Below are 19,554 nucleotides of genomic sequence, written 5' to 3' on the forward strand. Positions count from 1 at the left end.
GGGAAAGAGAAGGTGATGTTTCTGTTGGTTTTGTGAGGGTTCCACATATTTTTTAGGAAAATCTGAAATGACCTTTATATCATCTTGGAGGGGGTGAGGATGCTCCAACTGGGAGGCACTCTCCAGTTCCACCCAGCAGACACACACCAAGCGCCCACCAGTGTGCAGCCCTGGGCCAGGGGCCGCAGGGGCAGAAAGGACCTGTGGTGCCAAATTTCACTGCTTAAGAAATAGGTCTTGTTGCCCTAGCCAGGGTGGCTCAATGGATAGAGCTTTGGCCCGAGGACTGAAGGGTCCCGGGTTTGATTCTGGTCAAGGGCCCGTACCTTGGTTGCAGGCTCAATCCCCAGCCCTAGTCGGGGCACGTGCAGGAGGCAACCAGTCGATGTGTCTCTCTCACATGGATGTTTCTCTCTGTCTCTCCCCCTCCCTTCCACTCTCTCTACAAACACAATGGGGAAATATCCTTGGGTGAGGGTTAACAACAACAAAAGCAATAGGTCTTGTGTTGGACAACAGAAGGTGTCCTCCGTAAAACGCTGGACAGGCAGGAAGTCTGAGTCTTCTCCGGAAGCCCCCGCTCTGGATGACCCATTTCCTGGGAGGGTCTGCCCGCGTGGGGCTTGGGCTGGTGGGACGGCCCTGTAGGGACACTCCCCTCCCGCACGGGCTGGATGCGAGGTGCTCCGGCTGTTTGAGTCCATCTTACCTGGAAGCTGGAGCCCAGCTGGCCCTCAAGGTCAATTCTGAGTCCAATGCAGAGAGGAGGCGAGCTGTGTGTGATCTGATCAGCTGGAGGAGGAGGAAGAGGAGGAGGAGGAGGAGGAGGAGGAGGAGGAGGAGGAGGAGGAGGAGGAGGCGGCATTCGGCTTCGGGCTTGTCTGCTCTCTGAGTGCTCCCAGCCGCCAGGTCCCCACTGAGCAGCAGCCGCAGGAGGCTGTGTTTGTGCAAAGCCACCATTTGTCCCCACAGTGTCTGCAGGCGTCGAGCTCCTCCGCCGCCGGATGAATTATCCCCCGGGCACGCGTGACACGGTCCTCGCTGGGCTTTCTCAGTATATTTCACAACTGCTCTGAGTTTATAATTTTTTCCGGTCTTTTATCAAATATGTGTCATAAGTACCAATGGAATCGGGAGCATTTATCACCTGGCTGGGTCCTTACTTGAGCTCTGAAAAAAAATTGTTTGGCCGCACAACCTTTCTCGGGGCTCTGATTTAATGGACTTCTCTGCCGCGAAGCCGCTGGAATTCGTTGCCTTTTAATATTTGACATCGCTTCCTCTTTATTACCACCTCCGACAGCCCTTCCAGCCCGGCTGCAAAGAGCCCATTAGTCTCTGACAAATCACTTGTGTCGTTTGGTGAAAAATATGCACAAGTTTGGCTGCACCTTCATCTGTGCAGTTTGTGGCCTCGCCTGCCTCTAAACAAAGCTTCCAGCCCAGGCCGACCCTCCCCTTTCCCTCCGATGCCTCGAGCTGCTGGGTCCAAGGAGCCCGTTTACCCTCCCCACTTACAGTAGGGCTTTAGCTGGGGGGTGCAGAGCGGCCCGTAACTGGAGTTAAGAATTAGCCAAAAGCAGATGAGTGGATAAATAAAATGTGTCACATACATGCAATGGAATAATATTCAGCTTTAAAAAGGAAGGAGCTTTTGATACATGCTACAACATGGGCGAGCCTTGAGGACATTGTGCTCAGTGAAATAAGCCAGTTCCAAAAAGACAGATATTGTACGACCCCACATATGTGATGAGGTGCCTAGAGTAGTTGAGTTCATAGACACAGAGAGTAGAATGGTGGCCGCCCGCGACTGGGGTGAGAGGGGGATGGGGTGCAGGGGAGGGTTGATAGGTACAGAGTTTCAGTTTTGCAAGATAAAAATACTTCTGGAAATTGATTGCACAACAGTGGAAATGTACTTAACACTACTGAACACCATGTACACACAAAAATGGTTAAGATGGTAAAATGTATCGCAATTTTAAAAATAATAATAAAAATAAATAAATAATAATAATTAGCTTCACGCTGAACTAGCAAAGGAGAAACGGGCCCAGAGAAAGCTCTCTGGGCTCTGGAGCCCAGTTATTCCTGCTTCCCATGCAGCTGGCTCTTGTGCATAACTGATAGCTCCAAGATTTAGTGGCTTAAAGCAACCACCACGTATTTAGGGGATGATCTGGTTTGCAGTTTGGGTTGGGCTCTGCTGATGCTGGACGGTGGGGAGGGCTGGCTCATCTCTGCCCCACAAGATCTCTCTGCCCCCAGCAGACCAGCCCACATTTGTTCAGATGGTGGTGGTGGCCGGGGTCCCAAGAGAATGAGCAAAAGCAAGCAAAGCCCTTTGAGGCCATGGCTCGCACCCACGCACATATTCTATGGTCCGAAACAAGTCACGGGGCCCGTCAAAATTCATAGGGTGGGGCGATGGACTCCACCCCTTGCTGGGAGAGGCTGCAAAGAATGTTTGCAATCTGTCACGTACACTGTATGTGTGTGTATATATATATATGCCAGACCCCGTGCTACGTGTTGAAGATAAAAAAAAATATAAAGAAAATACCATGCCGTGTAGGAGGCATGTAAATAAATCATTGCAGCACATAGGATGCTCTAAAGGCGAGCACAGGGTGCTGGGGGAGCCTGCCGAGGAGGGCGGAGGACGAGGGGACGGAATAGCCCCGTAAGGGGTGGTGAAGAACACGTGGTAATTGGCCAGAAGAAGACGGGAGGCAGACAGATCTGGGCAGAGGGGCGGGGAGATGAGCGAAGGCCTGGAGGGGGCCTGCCTGGGGAGGCCTCAGCGGGGAGAGAAGGGCCGCCCTGGAGTGGAGGACGCGGTGGGGGTGGGGGTGTTGAAGCAGCGGCTGATGGCCGGATTGCTGTGTGGAGCACATCCCATCCCACAGGTGGGGCAGCGGATTCTACGGCTGCTGGGTGCTGGGTGCTGGGTGCTAGGTGCTGGCGGAGTGCACTCGGATGCCCCAGCGCTGGCCAGGCTCCGCCCGGGCCTGCAGACCACCCCACCTGGGCACGGCGGCTGGGAGGCGTCCCAGGAGCCCACAGTCCCCCAAGCCCCGCAGACATTAAGGAGTCATCCTTTGTCGAGACAGGGGGTGGGCAGGAGGGCAGCTTGTGCCCAGAGCTGGCGCTGGCTTCCTCCTGTAGATCCCAGGTCGCGATGCCCCAGAATGCCGCCTCCCCGCTGGGCACTGGGCCGGCGGCCATGGGCACAGATCGGCTGATCAGAACTGAGAATGCGCGTGGGGCCCTGTTGTGAGAAGGAATCCCCTGGTGAGCACTTCCATAAATTGAAAAATTCTTCTGAAACGGAGGAACCCAGCTATTCAATCCAGGCTTCTGCGTCCTGGGAGCAGACCGCGCCCGCCGCCATGGTGACCTGATCCCTAAGCACCTTCCGGATCCTCCCGGAATTCCCCAGGAGGAGGCACGGCTGCTGGGGCCGGGACCTCGGTGTAGGAGTAAAATCTCCCCAAGCAATCGGGATGCCTCGGGCCCAGAGGGAGCGGCAGGCTGCGTGCGTGCGGCCGTATGTTCCCGGCTCCCCGAGCAGGGTGGGCTCAGCCCTCAGCCGGCGTGCGCGGCTGCATCTGTCACTCACGGCAGTGTGACGACCGGGGGCCACGGAGCAGGCCCCCTCGGGGCTTGAGGGGACTGAGGCCCCGAAAGCTGGGGCAGCGTGCCCAGGGTCACACAGCCAATTAGTGGTGACCTTGGGGTGAGAACAGCGTCCGGGCCTTTGGCATTCCAGCCCAGAGCTCCTCCCCGCACGCTGCTCCACTCCAGAGGTGGCATCGCCCACCCGGCTCCGGGTTCGGGAGTGAGTTCAGTCGGTGGCGCTTTTGAGAGCTGATGTGTGAGCACAGCCACTCGGCCTTAACCCCGCCTGACCTGCAGTCTCCCTGAGCTGTCTCCCCACGCCCAGGCCGTGTGCTCACGCCGCAGGTGCCCGCAGACCTGCCTCCAGCCCGGGCCCAGCCTCCGCCTCCTGCACCCTCCAACCCCCCGTATCCCACAGGCCCTAACCCTGACCCCAAAACTAAACTCATCACCCCCTCCCTTCCCGCCCGCTCCATCTCTGAGGGCCACAGCCTCCACAGCCTCCGTGCTCGGCTTGCTCTGTCCCCTGTGACTTAGAATTCAGTCCTCTGTCAGTTCTCACTTGGACTATGGAGCCATCGCCACCATCAACAATAGCAATGAGCCTACCAGGTATTCCTTAGGCGTTTCTGCGTGTCAGCAGCTAATAGGGGTGTTGATTCGCCTTCCCGAGGTCACGCGGCCGATGGGAGGCAGAGTTCAGGTCCTCCCAGGCCTGACTCTGAGGCCCAGCTTCTTGCCTCCAGCTGTCCCCCCCCTGTCCTGCCTCTAACGTGGCTGCCAGAGTGATGTGTCTGGTGCCCAGAGGTTAAACTTGAGTCCCCTCGAAAGGCTCTTGAGATCTGGCCCTGCCTGCCCACCCGTCGCATCCCCATCCCTCCCAGGCCGCCGTTCCCCTGTATCTGCCCCCAGCACCTCCATGCCCTCCACTCCGCGCTTCTGAGCACACCTGCGAGCAGCCTTCCAGAGGCCTCAGCAGCGCCCCCTGCAGGTGGCCCGCTGCGACGCCAGCCTGGCCAGATGTGGGGATGGGGGTGGGGGGCGGTCAGTGACTTGCCATTGCCCCCACACCTCGGTCCCCCGCATGGGTGTGCTCACCGTCTTCCGTGGTCCTCGGCAGCCAGAGGCCAGGGTGGCCTCACCAGGAAGAGCCGGCCTGACCTCAAGCCCCGGGCCCTTGAGTATCCGATCTTCACCAGGTTCTGGGAATAGAGTGGAGCCTGCACCCCCATTTCACAGATGGAGAACCAGAGGCTCAGGGCGCGCAGGGGGCTTCTCCAGGGGCATTCAGGTGTCAGAGGCAGCGCTGGGCTCAGCAGGGCATCTTGGCAGCAGCCAACGCCGCCCGTGTGGACAGATGAGTAGCCGGCCAGGGCTCCGCCTAGACCTGGAGGTCTGGGCTGCTAGGAGCGGCTTAGTGGACAGGGCTCAGTTTCGCAGACCACCTTCTCGCATTCACCTGCCAAAGGACGTAACCCGCCTGACAACAGTCTACGTCATTCTGGACCCAGCATCGGGGCCTCTGATGTCCAGCTACCAGCAATGCCAGGGGCTCCAGGGGCAGGCGGGCAAGGCGAGGCCCTAACCTTTGCAAATGCAAGAGTTTATAGAAAGTAAGCAGAGTGGTGGTCAGCCTCTCCTCCTTCCCCCTTCTGAGCCTGGAGATGGGTCTGGGAGAGGCTCTGACCGCCCCCTGTTCGAAGCCCATGGGCCTGGGGCACTCTCTGTGCCAGCCCCAGGGCCAAGACACCAGGCAAAGGTAGGTGTGCATCCGGGCGGGCAGGCCCCGCGGGGGCTGCAAGCCAGGCTTCCCCGTGCTGAAGCCCCAGGCGAGGGTGGGAGCCCTGCAGGGCCCCAGAGGTGGGAGCAGGGGCAGACAGTCTCGGCCCCTGGCTTGCTCCCCAGGTCCCCCCTCCACCCTTCCCTTCATGCACCACCCCCACCCCCCTCCCAAGAAGCTCTCACAGCCACGGCCGAGTGTCTAACAAGGGACGCTGTTTTTGCAGGTTCTGTGGTTTCTATTCCTTTGAGCCATCCCAGCCCATCCCACATCGCAATGCCATGCTTTGCTTGGCACCAAGCCCATCGGCACTCATTGGCATTCGGAGACCTTGTTGCGTAGCGACACGCAGTTCCTAACTGTCTGTGATACCGTACTCTGTGTTCCCAGTGTCACGGCGGGACTCTCTTCCCCGGACTCCCAGTTTCTGGGTTTGATTTATTTATATACATATTTTTCTGTATTTGTTTTTTTTGTTTGGTTTTATTGCTTTTGGAAGTTGTGGTCCCTGGGTCCTGTGGCCCTCCGGCTGCCGCTTGTCTCTGCATTATGTTTGTGACTTCTGACTGTCCGTGTTGAGCCAGTCTTGCCAAGAAACAGTATCAAGTATTTTCCTATTTCTCTACTTCTTGGGGAAAAAAATAATTTTTTTTTAATTTAAAATTTAAAAAAAAAAAAAAACTCTTAATGGGAACCTGGCCCTGTCTGTCTTCTCTGTTCTGCAGAAATGTTGAAGGAATTGAACCAGCAGCGCAGAGCGAAAGCCTTTACAGACCTGAAAATTGTTGTTGAAGGCAGAGAGTTTGAAGTCCACCAAAATGTTCTAGCTTCCTGCAGCTTGTATTTCAAGGACCTGATTCAAAGGTTTGCCTTCCTTCCAGCTGTGGTCGGGTCTGTTCCTTTGTAGGACGCTTTTGTGTCGCTTTTCTCCTCCCCTCTCTTGCAGGTTCCTGAAGTGTGACTCCCTGTCACAGAGCCAGTAGCCATCTCTCCTCCCCTCCCCCTCCCCAGCGCCCTCTCACACGCAGCCTCAGAGCAGCCACTGCCCCCAGCCCGCCCCGCTCAGCTTTGCTGGTCACCCGGGGCCTCCTCCGCCAGCGGTAGACCACACCCCTGCCCAGCCCCGAGGAGGAGCTGGAGTTCTCAGTGGCTCACAAGCCCTCCCGGAGATTAGGAGGACTGTAGACCCCACGTTAAGGGACCACTGCACACTACCCCCCCCCCACCTCAGCCAGCACGGGTACTGCTGTCGATGGTGAACTTAATGCCAGAAAAGCACATCGGCCAGCCCCGCCCCCGCTGAGGAGCACGAGGCACCCAAGGGGCCGCTTTTCTGCAGCCCGAGTCGGGGAGATGAGGCTTGTAGCCAAAGCCTCGTTCGCGCTGCACGTCCTGATACTTGCACACGGAGCCTAAACGGGCGTTGTCTGAGCCCAGACCAGGTGTGTCCTAAACACGGTCTCTCTCAGCGTCTGCTCCCTCCCCACCTGCCCTCTGCCCCGGCTATTTCTACCTGAATGAGTCTTAATGGTGCATGAGCATCTTTTTCTTTTTCCATTATGTTGATTTTTTTTTAATTTGTCTGCTTCGTACCCTTGCAAAGAAGTCAGGGGCCACCTTCCAGCTCCTTAGTGAGGGAGAGCAGCGGGGGGCCAGCCCCGGGTCACACTCCTCTCTCTCCCCCATCAGCAGATTAATGCCGCTGCTCCTTTTGCCTTGCAGCCTCCGGGGCGGACGCTGAGCCGGGACTGTGCTCAGAGTGGGAGGACAGGACCTCTGCTTGCTTCCCAACGCTGTGTTTGGACTTGCCAACTAATCCCAGAGCGACTGTGTTTTGTTTCAGGATGGCACACTGGCTGGCATCTCCTTCCCAATCCGTTGTGTCCTTTCACTTAGAGCTGAGCTGCCCGGCGTGCAAAGCCCTGCCCGGCCGCGCGGGCCCCAGCCCTGCTGGAAGGGGCAGGGTCTCGGTGACTTCCCGTCTCGGGGGCAGCTTGGGTCTCCCGCCCCCGCTGCCTGGGTTCTCTCTGTCTGAGCACAGGGGTCAGGGGCATGAGCTGGGGTGAAGGGGCCTGTCCAGCGGCTTCTCCAGGCCAAGGCAGGTCTTTGTGCTTCTACTCTTGGCAAATTCTGGAACGAGCAGGGATGGCTCCTGGCTGCTGAATTGCAGGTGTGGCATCCTAGGGCCTTGGTCCTGCTCCAGACCAGCTGGAGGACACAGGGCCAGGCTGCAGAGGCAGGTTGGCACTGAGCGAAGGCCCAGCCCTGGGTTAGGAAGAGATCTTACCTGGAGAACCAAACTCTTGCACATAGCAGAGAAGACACCCTTGGGTGGAAACCCAAAGTAGTGAAGGCTTCTGGGACAGGCCAAAAAAGAGGAGGAAGAACATTCCAGGCAAGGGATGGGTTGTCTGGAATGTTCCGGACTGCAAGGAATGTTCTGGAATGTTCTAGAATGTTCTAGGCAAGGGATGGGTTGGCTGGAGTGAAAAGTTGGGAACAGAGACAGTCATGAGCATTGAGGAGGGGGAGATGGCCTTCCCAGAGAGGGGGTATGACGTGGGATGGGATGGGCAGACAGGCCCTGACTCCTGGGCTAGGACCTGGACTTGTAGGGGCTGTGAGGAGCAGTGGGGAGGGGCTGCCCACCTGAAGGTGGGAGAACTTGGGAGGCCTCGGTGCTGGAGGAGAGAGGGCCCCTCCTTGGGAGCTAGGAGACCTGGGTGCTACACGTGACTCTGCCACTTGTCCTCTGACCCCCAGCACGCCACAGCCTCTCTCTCGGGCATTGGGTTTTCTCCTCTGTAAAGGAAGAGGTTGGTCCAAATGATGTCCGGGCTTCTTTCCGGCCCTGACATCCCAGGTGACAGCAAGGGGGTGAGCAGGGCCAGCCTGGAGGGGCTTCCCAAGTACAAGCACTAGACGTGAGAAGGTCAAGGTCACGGAGGAAGGGAGGTCAGGTGGATAGAGCCCAGAGCGGTCTGAGGTCTGGGGAGACAGGAGGGCCCCTCAGGGAGGAGGGGGGGCCGAAGCAGAGACCAGAGGAGCCCCTGCGCTTGAAGATGGAAATGTTCATTTGTAGCCATTTTACACGTGGCTTCCCTGTCCTCACCATGGGCACAGGTCACCATTGTGGTGACCCCAGTGCGGACACTCACCAGGAGCCACAGGACAGACGCAGGGATGCCAAGTCACCCCCTGCTCTTGGCTCAGCACACCAGCAGGGCCGCTCCCGGTGCCAGGCCTCACACGGAACCCCAGACAAGATGGGCTGTGCCGCCCGGGAGCCCAGGGTCTGGCGGGGAGAAGCTGGAGAGCAGCCGAGTGGCAGGCAGAGCAGGTGACACAGACGGGGAGGTCCAGAGGCTCGCAGCTCATTCTAGGAGGAAGCGGGGGAGGGAATCTGGCGTGGGTTTTGAACCAAGAATGGGATTGGCCAGGCAGACAGTGGGACCGCCGGGAGAGGAGCGAGCGTGAGGCCCTGCAGCTGCGATGCCAAGTTGGAGGTGAGCGTGGAGGGGATGAGGCCTATGCAGGGGCGAGGGGGGCAGGAGCCAGGGCACAGGGCTCTGTTCCAGGCCTGGGGGTGTCATGCTCAGATTTGTGTTTGTGAAGATGATACTCAGACTGCGAGGCGGAGGGCGGGTCTCAGAGCAGCCTCTCCCGACCAGCGGCCAGCTCCCCTTCAGCTCAGCTGCCCGGAGCCCCTATCCTCCAGGCTCCAGGCTGACCCCCACTTTGTCCACATGTTCTTTCTTCACATGCTCACACCTTTGCCGCAGCTTCTTTTCCTCGGCCTTCCCTTATTTAGTTCCCTAATCGTCTTCCTCCTCAGATGAGGGCAAGACCAGCCCACAGGTGGCTGGTAGAGGTGTCGCATGTCATCCTGGAAATCCTCCCACTAACCCGAGGAGCAGGTGCCTTGAGTATCCCCATTTTACAGATGAGGAAACTGAGGCCCAGAGAAGTTGTATAGCCGATAGATCTGGGATTCAAATAGCGGTCTGACTCCAGCGCTCATGCGAATCCAGAGAAGCACGAAGTGTAGTGTTTATTTGAGCCCCGAGTCTGTGAGGAAGGACAGTGAAACCTCGGGGCTGGCACTGTGGATAGGCGTGCAAGAAAAAGGGATGCAGAGCGTGTGCAGATGCGTGTGTGTGTGTGTGTGTGCGTGCGTGCGTGTGCGTGCGTGCGTGTGTGCGTGTGCTCGCACATCTATCAGAAACACTTGTAAGTGGCCACAGCATCTTCCCGAGGTGGACACACCCACCTGGGACAGGTGCCTAAGTCACAGGCACTCCCTCCCGCCCCTGCGAGGGGGCTGAGTCCTCCGGAGTGAGGCCTTGTGGAGAAGAGCACACGAGGCCGCCGGGAAGCTCAGAGCCTGTGCCGAGCATGCTGGCCCTGCCTCAGCACCCCGCTGTAGCCCCATGCGAGTTCCCGTGACAGCCCTGCAGGAAAGGGGGCTGTGGCTTTGTCTTAGGCGAATGTGAAGGCCAGTGCTGCGTAATGAGCACGCCTGGCCTGTATCCAGGCCAGAGGGAAAAGCCAGAGGATTCCGTGGAGGAGCGCCCCGGGCTTGGGGAAGGAAGGAGGATATTTTGAGCAGAATAGACCTAGTGGGGTGCTGGGGTTGCAGCCTCCCAAGTCCAGAGCCATTTCTCTACCCCGGTGAGCAGGCCCTGGAGGAGCGGTTCCCTCACCAGCCGGCTCCCTGGCTGCGAGGAGGCTCAGGGAGGGTTGGAGCCCGCTGCACTCACTGGCCCGACAGGCTGCAGGCCCGTCAGAGAGGACAGGGGACCGTTCCTCTTTGGAGACAGCAGAGGTGGGCCTCTCCCTGCCAGCACTTCCCACCACGCTCCCCGGGTCCAGAGGGAGGAAATGCGCAGCCTCAGGGAAGAGATGCCTCCTCCTCACACCAATAGGACAGAGACCTGGCCCGCTACCTCCCAAGCCACAGAGCACTGACACACTGAACTGTGTAGTCTCTGTTCCCATGGAATGAAAATGGATGGACAGGCTCCGGGCTTCTCGTCTGTCTCCCTCCCCAGGGGACGCTGACAGGACCTGAGTGGCACAGATCCTGGACGTAGGGGCACCCGCTAGACTTCAACGCAATAGTCAAGCCGGGCGCCTCTCCTCTCCTTCCCGGTGAAGTGGGGCATCTGTGGGTGGCAGTGTGCCTCTTTCCTGGTGGAATACACAGGTGAATCTGGAAAGCCAGATAACAGAAGGAGGGACTCACACATCTCAGGTGCTGGCAGAATGAGGTGAGCCAGGCCACCCCCAAGTCACCGTGGGTGGGCCAGGGCCTGGGTGAGCTGCCAAAGCCCTCAGGACCCAAGTATTCCTCTGTGGCTGAGTGGAATGCCCGTGTCTGGCATCGGGTCCCAGGGGCCTCCAGCCACTCCCCGAAGATCCTTTGCCCAGTGGCCCCCTCCTTCCCAGGGGTGCCCCCCACCGGGTGCCTGGAGGAGCAGAGCCACAGCTCTAGGCCAGAGGGACAGTGGTGCTCTCCAACCCTGGGCAGCACCTGTGATGGCAGACATCCGGTGTGCCTCCATGCAACCCCTGTGCTCCCCAGCCACACAGGCACCACCTTGTCCCAGCCCTCTCCCTGGCTCAGACTCTGGGCCAGACCAGCATCGCCCCACGAGTGAAGCCTGCTGGTCCCATTACCCCCCTCGCTCACTTGCAGCCACAGGCTCCACTGACCTTCCATCTGCTCAACACCCCTCCTCCCAGGTGATCTTGGGGCTCTCAGGACCACATGTCACATGCATTTCAGTGCGTGCATATGCGTGTACGTAAGTGTGTGTGTGTGTGTGTGTGTGTGTGTGTGTGTGTACACATGCGTATGCATTCTGAAGTCCCACTCAGCAGGTCACTGAGTTGGAGCTCCTCTGCTGAGGACTCAGGCAGGAGGGCTGGCCAGAGGAGGAGACACCGTGGCTGGGGCCTTGGGAGAAGGTGAGCGGACCTGCTGTGGCCTCGCCGGCCTGGCCCTGGCTGTGGCCCAGGGTGACCTCCGCAAGCACCAAGGGCATGAGGAGGGCGGGCCAGGCCGGCGCGTGTAGGACGCAAGGCGGAGGCAGCAAAGACTGAGAGTAAGAGGTTGACCAGATGACCTGGGGTGATCAGGATTTCTGTGGTTTCGCGCGATCACGTGATGAACTATGTTTAGACTTAGCCAAGTCGCCCCGGCCTGGACATCCATCCCAACAGCAGAAGGCTAGGTGGCTGTCCCTTGCGAAGTTGCACACACTGTACACCTGGGGGTTTGGGAAGGGGCTCTGCTCAGCCTCTGTGTAGCATGCCTTCCCCTCTCAGCTGCCGGGCTGCAGGCCCCTGTGGGGAGGGGAGCCCTGGACACGTGCTCAGGCAGCGGGGAGGACTGTGTGTGCAGGACAGCTGCCCCTGTCCCTGCCAGGCCACATCTGTGTGTTCATGGCCCTGGTGGCCAGTGCCCACCCAGGGTGCGTTCTCTGGTGGAGGCCTTTCAGGTGCCGCAGGTAGAGCAGCCTCGTGGGAAGGGTGTCCCCACGGGACTCTAGCCCTCACCCAGTTCAGCCTCTTGCTTTGCAGAAGAGGAGCCTGAGGGCCAGAGAGGTTACGGCTGTGCCCGTGAGGGACAGCCCTGCGGCGCCCAGGTCCCCGAGCTCCCTGCTAACAGGAGGCGGCCTCCTGGGGCGAGCCTGCTCGCTTGCTGGACACTCCATACCCTACTGCCAGCCACAGGGCACCCAAGGGACCAGGCAGGAGACTCTTGGCCCCTGGCCACCTCAGGGGGGGTGGTGGTGGTGGAGAGGTCATTTCCCAGGACCGCGGCTGAACCCAGCCCCGGCAGACCTAGGCTCGGTGAGAGGGGGGGCTGGCCAGGGCGGCTGAGACGGGTGCCAAGCCGATCGCCTGTGAGACACCTGCCTCCTGACTCACTGCTCCCGGTGTTTCTCTTTCTGTACCGCTGTGACTTTTGCTTCATCTTATCTGTTTCCTTCCAGGTCCGGCTTTAGGGGGCGGCTGCCAGGCCTTAGGAGCCTTTGCGATGGCTTTGTATTCCTGTAGACACCAGATATAAACATATTTATATATTTGTGTCCCTCCCCTGCTCCCCCCAGTTCACAAGCCCGATGCACACTCCACACGCAGGCCACTCTGACCTCTGACCCCGTGTTCCATGTGGCAGGAGGGCCCCGCCCCGGGCCAGGTCCCAGGTCATGGCTGCTGGCTGTCTGTGGCGGAAGTCCTTGGTTGTTCCCCCCTCCCCTCCTCCCAGCTCTAACCATTCTGTCCGTCTGTCTCGTCTCGTCCTCAGTTTCAAAGCAATGTCATGAAGGGCTCCCTCCTCGTGCCTAAAAGGAAACAATATGCTTTTGGAAAGAGGCGGGGTTGGAGTGAGCGTCCGGGGCAGCGTGGGGCCCTCGGTCTCGGGGTGCTGGAGGACGCCTCCGCATGGGCTGTGAGCGCAGCCCGCTGGGAGCCTCGGTCACGCTGGAGACTCTCCCTCGGGAGGCAGACGGGTCCCAGGCCCGGGGCCTGCTGGCCGTGTTGGCGGAGACGCCGGGCCAGCAGCGGGGCCGCACCGTATTGTTTCCCTTTGAGGCCAGTCCTGGTCCTCGTCCCCATCCTCAGCTCATGCTTTTTGATTTGCATCTTTTTTTTTGCATGGACATGCCGAGTAGTGATAAGCAGGGCTTTCTGTTCTTTCTGGGCGTCTCTGGTCAGACTCTTCTCTTTCAGATCCCGTGTGAGGTCGTTAGGTTCAGGTGTGTCCTTGCCGTGTCCCTAAAGCGCAGGGCGTGACCGAGGCATGCAGGGAGCCCTAGCCCTGTGAGGAGCGGCCGCGGCCGCGGGCGGCAGGTAAGGACACCTGGTCTCTGTGCCTAGGTCGGTGCAAGACGGCGGCCAGAGCGGCCGGGAGAAGCTGGAGCTCGTCCTGTCCAACCTGCAGGCGGACGTCCTGGAGCTGCTGCTGGAGTTCGTGTACACGGGCTCCCTGGTCATCGACTCGGCCAACGCCAAGACGCTGCTGGAGGCGGCCAGCAAGTTCCAGTTCCACACCTTCTGCAGAGTTTGCGTGTCCTTCCTGGGTGAGCCGGGAGCGCCTGTCAGCTGGGGAAACAGGGATGATGGAGTTTCGCGGGGAGGGCTGTGTGTGCTCCCCCTGCAGGTGCAGCTGGCGTTCACAGAGCCGTTTTAAGATGATAATTCGGGTAACTGTATGCAAAGGCCTTTGCTCACCAGCATGGACAGAGGGGGCCCCTGCATCGCTCCCCCAGGCCCGGGCAGCTTTGTGAGGACAAATGGGGCCACAGGGGTCATGGGATGGTTCGTTCATGGGGAGCCTGGGCCCTGGCCTCCCAGCCCTGTCCTCTAAACACGGAACAAGGAGCCACATACTTTATACCCCTCTACCGCGTGTAACACCTGCACCGCACCAGGTGGCCACACAGGTCTATGTGGACTGTCCCTTGGACACGCAGACCTGCTGTCCGGGCTGGGGATCTGAGTGTCGGGGACCCCCAGCCGGAGAACACACTTATTCTATGGTTTGGAGCTGCCCGGCTTGGGGGAGAGCAGGGAGAGGGTGGGGTAGGGTTGAGTCACCAGAATCCGTGGCCTGAGCGTGGAGTGCAGCCAGAGAACTAGGGCTGAGCCTAAGGACAGGAGACCACGGGGGGTCGGTGGGGAGGGGAATAGAGCAATCTAGAAGGGCTAAGAACCACAGCCTCAGAGTTAGGGTCCCAAAAGTATGGGCGTCCTGGGACCCAGACACTTGGAGGCTAGAATAACCATTCGTGGGATCTCAGGGGAGTGACCAGGCTGAGCCAGGTCTACAGGTCGGTGGGGTGGACTGAGGCCTGTGGGCGATGGTGGGTGGGCATAGACGGGGTGTTACTGCTCCCATGACTCTGAAGGAGGAGTATGTGACCCCAGGCGTGCCCTTCACACTTATGGGAGACACCGCAGGCCTCTCGTGCGACCCCCACCCCTGCCCCGTGGCCCACAGGCAGTGAGGAAGCTCCGTGCCTCACAGTCTTCTGCCGGGACCCGCAGGAGCAGAGGGAGGCCCTGGGACAGTCAGCGGGGGGCGGGGCAGAGGGAAACCCTGGGCGTGGACACAGGAAGTGGGCTCCTGGGGACCCTGGATGCTGGAGGCGGGTCCCAAGGCCATGGGCTCAGAAGAGGACCCAGAGGGACAGGCAGCGGCACAGGTGGCACCCACCCAGGGCCCCGTGGTCAGTGGTCACGTGTTCTTGCCCCCAGAGAAGCAGCTGACGGCCAGCAACTGCCTGGGGGTGCTGGCCATGGCGGAGGCCATGCAGTGCAGCGAGCTCTACCACATGGCCAAGGCCTTCGCACTGCAGATCTTCCCCGAGGTGGCGGCCCAGGAGGAGATTCTCGGCATCGCCAAGGATGACTTCATCGCCTACATCTCCAACGACAGCCTCAACACCAAGGCCGAGGAGCTGGTGTACGAGACGGTCATCAAGTGGATCAAGAAGGACCCTGCGTCCCGCGCACAGGTGAGGCCTGCCCCTCCCTCCCTCTCTCCCCAAACCTAGGCCTCCCTGGCCTCCAGGATGCCTAGTGTGGTCCTGCCTCCAGTCTCCTCCAGATTCATTCCCACCCTGCAGCTTCCGCACCGTGGCGGGTCCAGGCGCCAGTCTGAGGCAGAGGGACGCCCCAAAAGGGGTCTGTTGGTTGGTGTTGGGGAGACACAGGTTCTGACGGTTGTGATTTGCAAGCTTGTCAATCATCATCTCCTTTCCAAAGCTGACGGCCCTCGGCTTTCCTGGGCCCTCCCACCTGCTCCTGGGTTCCTGCCCCAGGCACACCTCTCCGAGGCTCCGGCCATCCATCTCAGCCCCCCGCAGCCTGGCGTGGAGCACAGGCCCGTGCTGGGGGTGGAGGTGGGAGCGAGGTGCTGCAGAGACAGATGGACGGTCCACCCCCGGGTCAGCTGCGGGCGGCCAGACCTCCCGGTTCCTCCCTCTCATCGCCCCCAGCTGCTGGGAGCCGCCTTTTTGTTGCTGTTAATCCTCACCCGAGGATATTTTTCCAGTGATTCCTAGAGAGAGTGGAAGGGAGGGGGAGAGACAGAGAGAAAAACATTGATGTGGGAGAGACACATCGATGGGTTGCCTCCCACATGAGCCCCGACCAGGGCCAGGGATCAAGCCTGCAACCGAAGTACATGCCCTTGACCGGAATTGAACCCGGGACCTTTCAGCTCACAGCCCGACGCTCTATCCACGGAGCCAAACCGGCCAGGGCTGGGGGCTGCCTTCTCTCTCTGCCGAGGCTGGGTCAGTGGTCGGCAAACGCCTTAGTCAGCAGAGCCAAATATCAACAGGACAACGATTGAAATTCCTTTTGAGAGCCAGATTTTTTAAACTTAAACTGTATAGGTAGGTCCATTGTTATTAACTTAACTAGGGTCCTCCTCAGCTGGCCTTTGCTAAAAACTCAAGGGGCCAAAGAGCCGCATGTGGCTTGCGAGTCGCAGTTTGCCGACCCCTGGGCTGGGTGAGCGAGGGTGCAGCCTCAGTACACGCGCAGGGCTGGCCCCGCCTGCACGGTCTGAGCAGACCCCGTGTCCCCCGGCCGCAGTACGCAGCGGAGCTCCTGGCGGTGGTGCGCCTGCCGTTCATCCACCCCAGCTACCTGCTCAACGTGGTGGACAACGAGGAGCTGATCAAGTCGTCGGAAGCGTGCCGGGACCTGGTCAACGAGGCCAAGCGCTACCACATGCTCCCCCACGCCCGCCAGGAGATGCAGACGCCCCGGACCCGGCCCCGCCTCTCCGCAGGTATTGGGGGGCCGCGCCCCCAGCCCCGCAAGTGCAGGTGTCCTGGGGGCGGCCTGACTCCGGGCGGTAGGGGGTCCCCCAGAGAGGCGCTGGGTGCAGATGCTGCAAGTGTGGGAGGTGGCGGGGGGGGAGCGGGGGGGGGCGCGGTCCCAAGCGTGTCCGTCTGTGTCCCTGCAGGCGTGGCTGAAGTCATCGTCTTGGTTGGGGGCCGTCAGATGGTGGGGATGACTCAGCGCTCCCTGGTGGCCGTCACCTGCTGGAACCCACAGAACAACAAGTGGTACCCCTTGGCCTCGCTGCCTTTCTATGACCGCGAGTTCTTCAGTGTGGTGAGCGCCGGGGACAACATCTACCTCTCAGGTGAGGCCCTCGGGGCCGGCGATGGGCGTGGGCTTCCCTCCCGCCCGTCAGGGCTGAGGACGCCTGGCCAGGAGGCAAAGCCTCCTCCTGCCCCTGAGCTGGGCGGCCTGGCGCGGCCCCTCCTCACTCCCCGCCTGCTCTCTGGACCTCGCCCTGCTGCAGGTGGGATGGAGTCAGGGGTGACGCTGGCCGACGTCTGGTGCTACATGTCCCTGCTCGATAACTGGAACCTCGTCTCCAGAATGACGGTCCCCCGCTGTCGGCACAACAGCCTGGTCTACGATGGGAAGATTTACACCCTCGGGGGACTCGGCGTGGCAGGCAACGTGGACCACGTGGAGAGGTGATGGGGCCACGGTCACAACTGGGGCGGGGGGGGGGGGGGGCGGGGGGCATCCTCTGAAATTCACCGAAAGCTAAACTCTCACTGCTCCTCCTTCCCAACACCCACCCCCTGAGCCCCTGGAGCCTGGACGTTGGCAAGGCGATGCCCAGGCTCTTCGAACGCAGCAGAGCGAGAGGCGTGGGGATGGTGAGGTAGCCGCCCCCAGCGGCCGGTCGCTGACATGGGACGCTCCTGTCCCGGCAGCCCCTTCCGGCGGCAGACAAGTGGGAGGCCTGAGACCCCGGGTGGGAGGCACCGGCGGGGCTTGGCTGGAGGGAAGGCGCGGGGACTGGAGTCGCTGGACTGTAAGGGGGAGCAGGAACCGTTGGCCCAAGTGTGTGCCATTCCAATGGCTGCGCCTCCGTGTCCCTGCCGAGTGTGGGGTTCCACAGCTGGGAGCCCCCTTTCCCCCTCCGTCCCGCACAGACCAGGAAACCCTCTTCTGACACAGGAAGGAGCCCTGCACACCGGCCTCGCCCATCTTCTGGACCTCTCCAGAAGAGAACAGAAGCCAGGGGGCCCCAGAGCCACGTTCAGAAGCCTGCCCTCTGCTGGGAGGCCCCCGGCTTCCTCGGGCCATTTAAACCGGGGCCACAGACAGGGGCAGTGCAGGCCGGGAGCGGCAGCAGCATCGGGGGAGGCTTGGGGCGGTCCCGCTTTTAGGAAAACAGGTGCCCCAGAGAGTGACGCGTTAGGCTGAGCTGCCCCAAGTTCCAGCACAGACACAGCCAGGACCCCCGCAGCCCTATCCCGCGGCCTCCCCACGCCCCAGCCCACCTCCCCGCCCACGTCACCAGCGCCCCCGGAAGCAGAGATCCCGGCGGGACAGCCCTTTGCCCAGGGAGCCACACGGACCCGGACCCTCCGTGCGTACGTTTCCCTGGCCGGCTGATTGGACGCTTGGCAGATGTTCCAGCGAAGACGGTTTCAGAGTGAGGCGGGCCGGGTGTGCTCGCTGTGGGCTTTTAACTCCCCCCAGCGGAGCCCAGCTTGGCTCGGGAACAGCATTCAAGTGTCAGATTGACTTGGAGATCACGGGGAATCCCCGCGTGACTCTGAGATGCTGATCCCGCCGGGGACCCCGGGTCAGCCCCGACGCTGACAGCCTGCGGCGGGGCCCACTGCACGGCCACCACGCCCAGGCCTTCCAGAAGCCCAGCTCCCACGCGTTCGTCGTCCAGTAACAAGCGCAGGAAGCGGGAGACATTTTCTAGGTCGGAGCAAACTAGCTGGAGCTGTCACCCTGTCTTGCTCTTGTCAGCTATTTGTAATCTCCTAAGACGTTGATTACTTACTCAGTTTGCGAACTTACACTTGTTGATGGATACAGGGATTTGTTTGAGGATCCAATACACCAGGAGGCGGATAAGTCCCCCTGCCCGTGGGCCCAGGAGCGGTTCTCTCCGACCTGGGAGCGGGCTCTCCCGGCTTCCCCCTGGAGAGCCAGACGCCCTGGCACCCAGGAGACGGAGCAGCCCAGGACAACAGGGTCAGCCCCCTGGGCCTGCCAGCTGGCCTGGTAGGGATTGGACGCAGACTTGAAGACCCCTGGGTGGTGTGAGTGCAAGTGAGGGGGGGCGTGCAGGACTCCCGAGGGGCAGAGCTGAGCCCGCTGGGCAAGTCAAGTGCAATGGCACATGGTGGCAATGATGAGAAACAGGGTGGCAGGAAGGTGGGGGTAGCGGGGACATACACCAGGAAGCACTGATGGTACAAATTGCCCTTAGATTGATAATGAATGCGATATGTGGTGCGTTATCATTACATTACGTTGCTGTATTTCAGGACTAGAGCAAGATTATGTAATTAGAGATTAAAACAACAGTACAATAGACAAGCATGTATGGTATCTTACCTTATAATAGAGAAACATGCAAATTGACCGCACCTCCGCTATGCCCATGATTGGCCGTCAGGAGGCTGGGGGCGGGACTCCGGGTGGCATATCCGCCGTTGAGAAGATCAAGATGGCGGTGCCCAGTGGCCGGGCCCATGCCGCCGCTCCCGGGGGTGCCTGGGGCGATCGGCACCCCGGGGGGGCGTGGCCGGGCCCATGCCGCCGCTCCTGGGGGTGCCTGGGGCGATCGGCACCCCGGGGGGGCGTGGCCGGGTCCATGCCGCCGCTCCCGGGGGTGCCTGGGCCCATCGGCACCCGGGGGGGCGTGGCCGGACCCATGCCGCCGCTCCCGGGGGTGCCTGGGCCCATCGGCACCCCGGGGGGCGTGGCCGGACCCATGCCGCCGCTCCCGGGGGTGCCTGGGCCCATCGGCACCCCGGGGGGCGTGGCCGGACCCATGCCGCCGCTCCCGGGGGTGCCTGGGGCGATCGGCACCCCGGGGGGCGTGGCCGGACCCATGCCGCCGCTCCCGGGGGTGCCTGGGGCGATCGGCACCCCGGGGGGCGTGGCCGGACCCATGCCACCGCTCCCGGGGGTGCCTGGGGCAATCGGCACCCAGGGGGGGGCGTGGCCGGGCCCATGCTGCCGCTCCCGGGGGTGCCTGGGGCAATCGGCCACCTAGGGGGGCGTGTCCGCCCCTCCCGCCTCTCCCGGGGGTCCCGGAGGCGATCGGCCACCTCGGGTGGCGTGGCTCG

At 61.0% G+C, this 19,554-nt stretch overlaps 1 protein-coding gene across 1 annotated transcript in view; it reads left to right on the forward strand.

Annotated features, from left to right (window-relative positions):
* Positions 1 to 19,554, forward strand: part of KLHL29 (kelch like family member 29) — a 268,142-nt gene that overhangs the window by 241,833 nt on the left and 6,755 nt on the right. The window contains exons 6-11 of the mRNA XM_079791884.1: positions 6,130 to 6,268; positions 13,292 to 13,494; positions 14,672 to 14,931; positions 16,019 to 16,217; positions 16,395 to 16,577; positions 16,740 to 16,920. Of these exons, the coding sequence (XP_079648010.1) occupies positions 6,130 to 6,268; positions 13,292 to 13,494; positions 14,672 to 14,931; positions 16,019 to 16,217; positions 16,395 to 16,577; positions 16,740 to 16,920 (1,165 nt within the window). The remainder of the gene's footprint in view (positions 1 to 6,129; positions 6,269 to 13,291; positions 13,495 to 14,671; positions 14,932 to 16,018; positions 16,218 to 16,394; positions 16,578 to 16,739; positions 16,921 to 19,554) is intronic.

The sequence above is a fragment of the Cnephaeus nilssonii genome (genome assembly GCF_951640355.1).
Source record: "Cnephaeus nilssonii genome assembly, chromosome: 15".
NCBI classification, from domain to species: Eukaryota; Metazoa; Chordata; class Mammalia; order Chiroptera; family Vespertilionidae; genus Cnephaeus; species Cnephaeus nilssonii.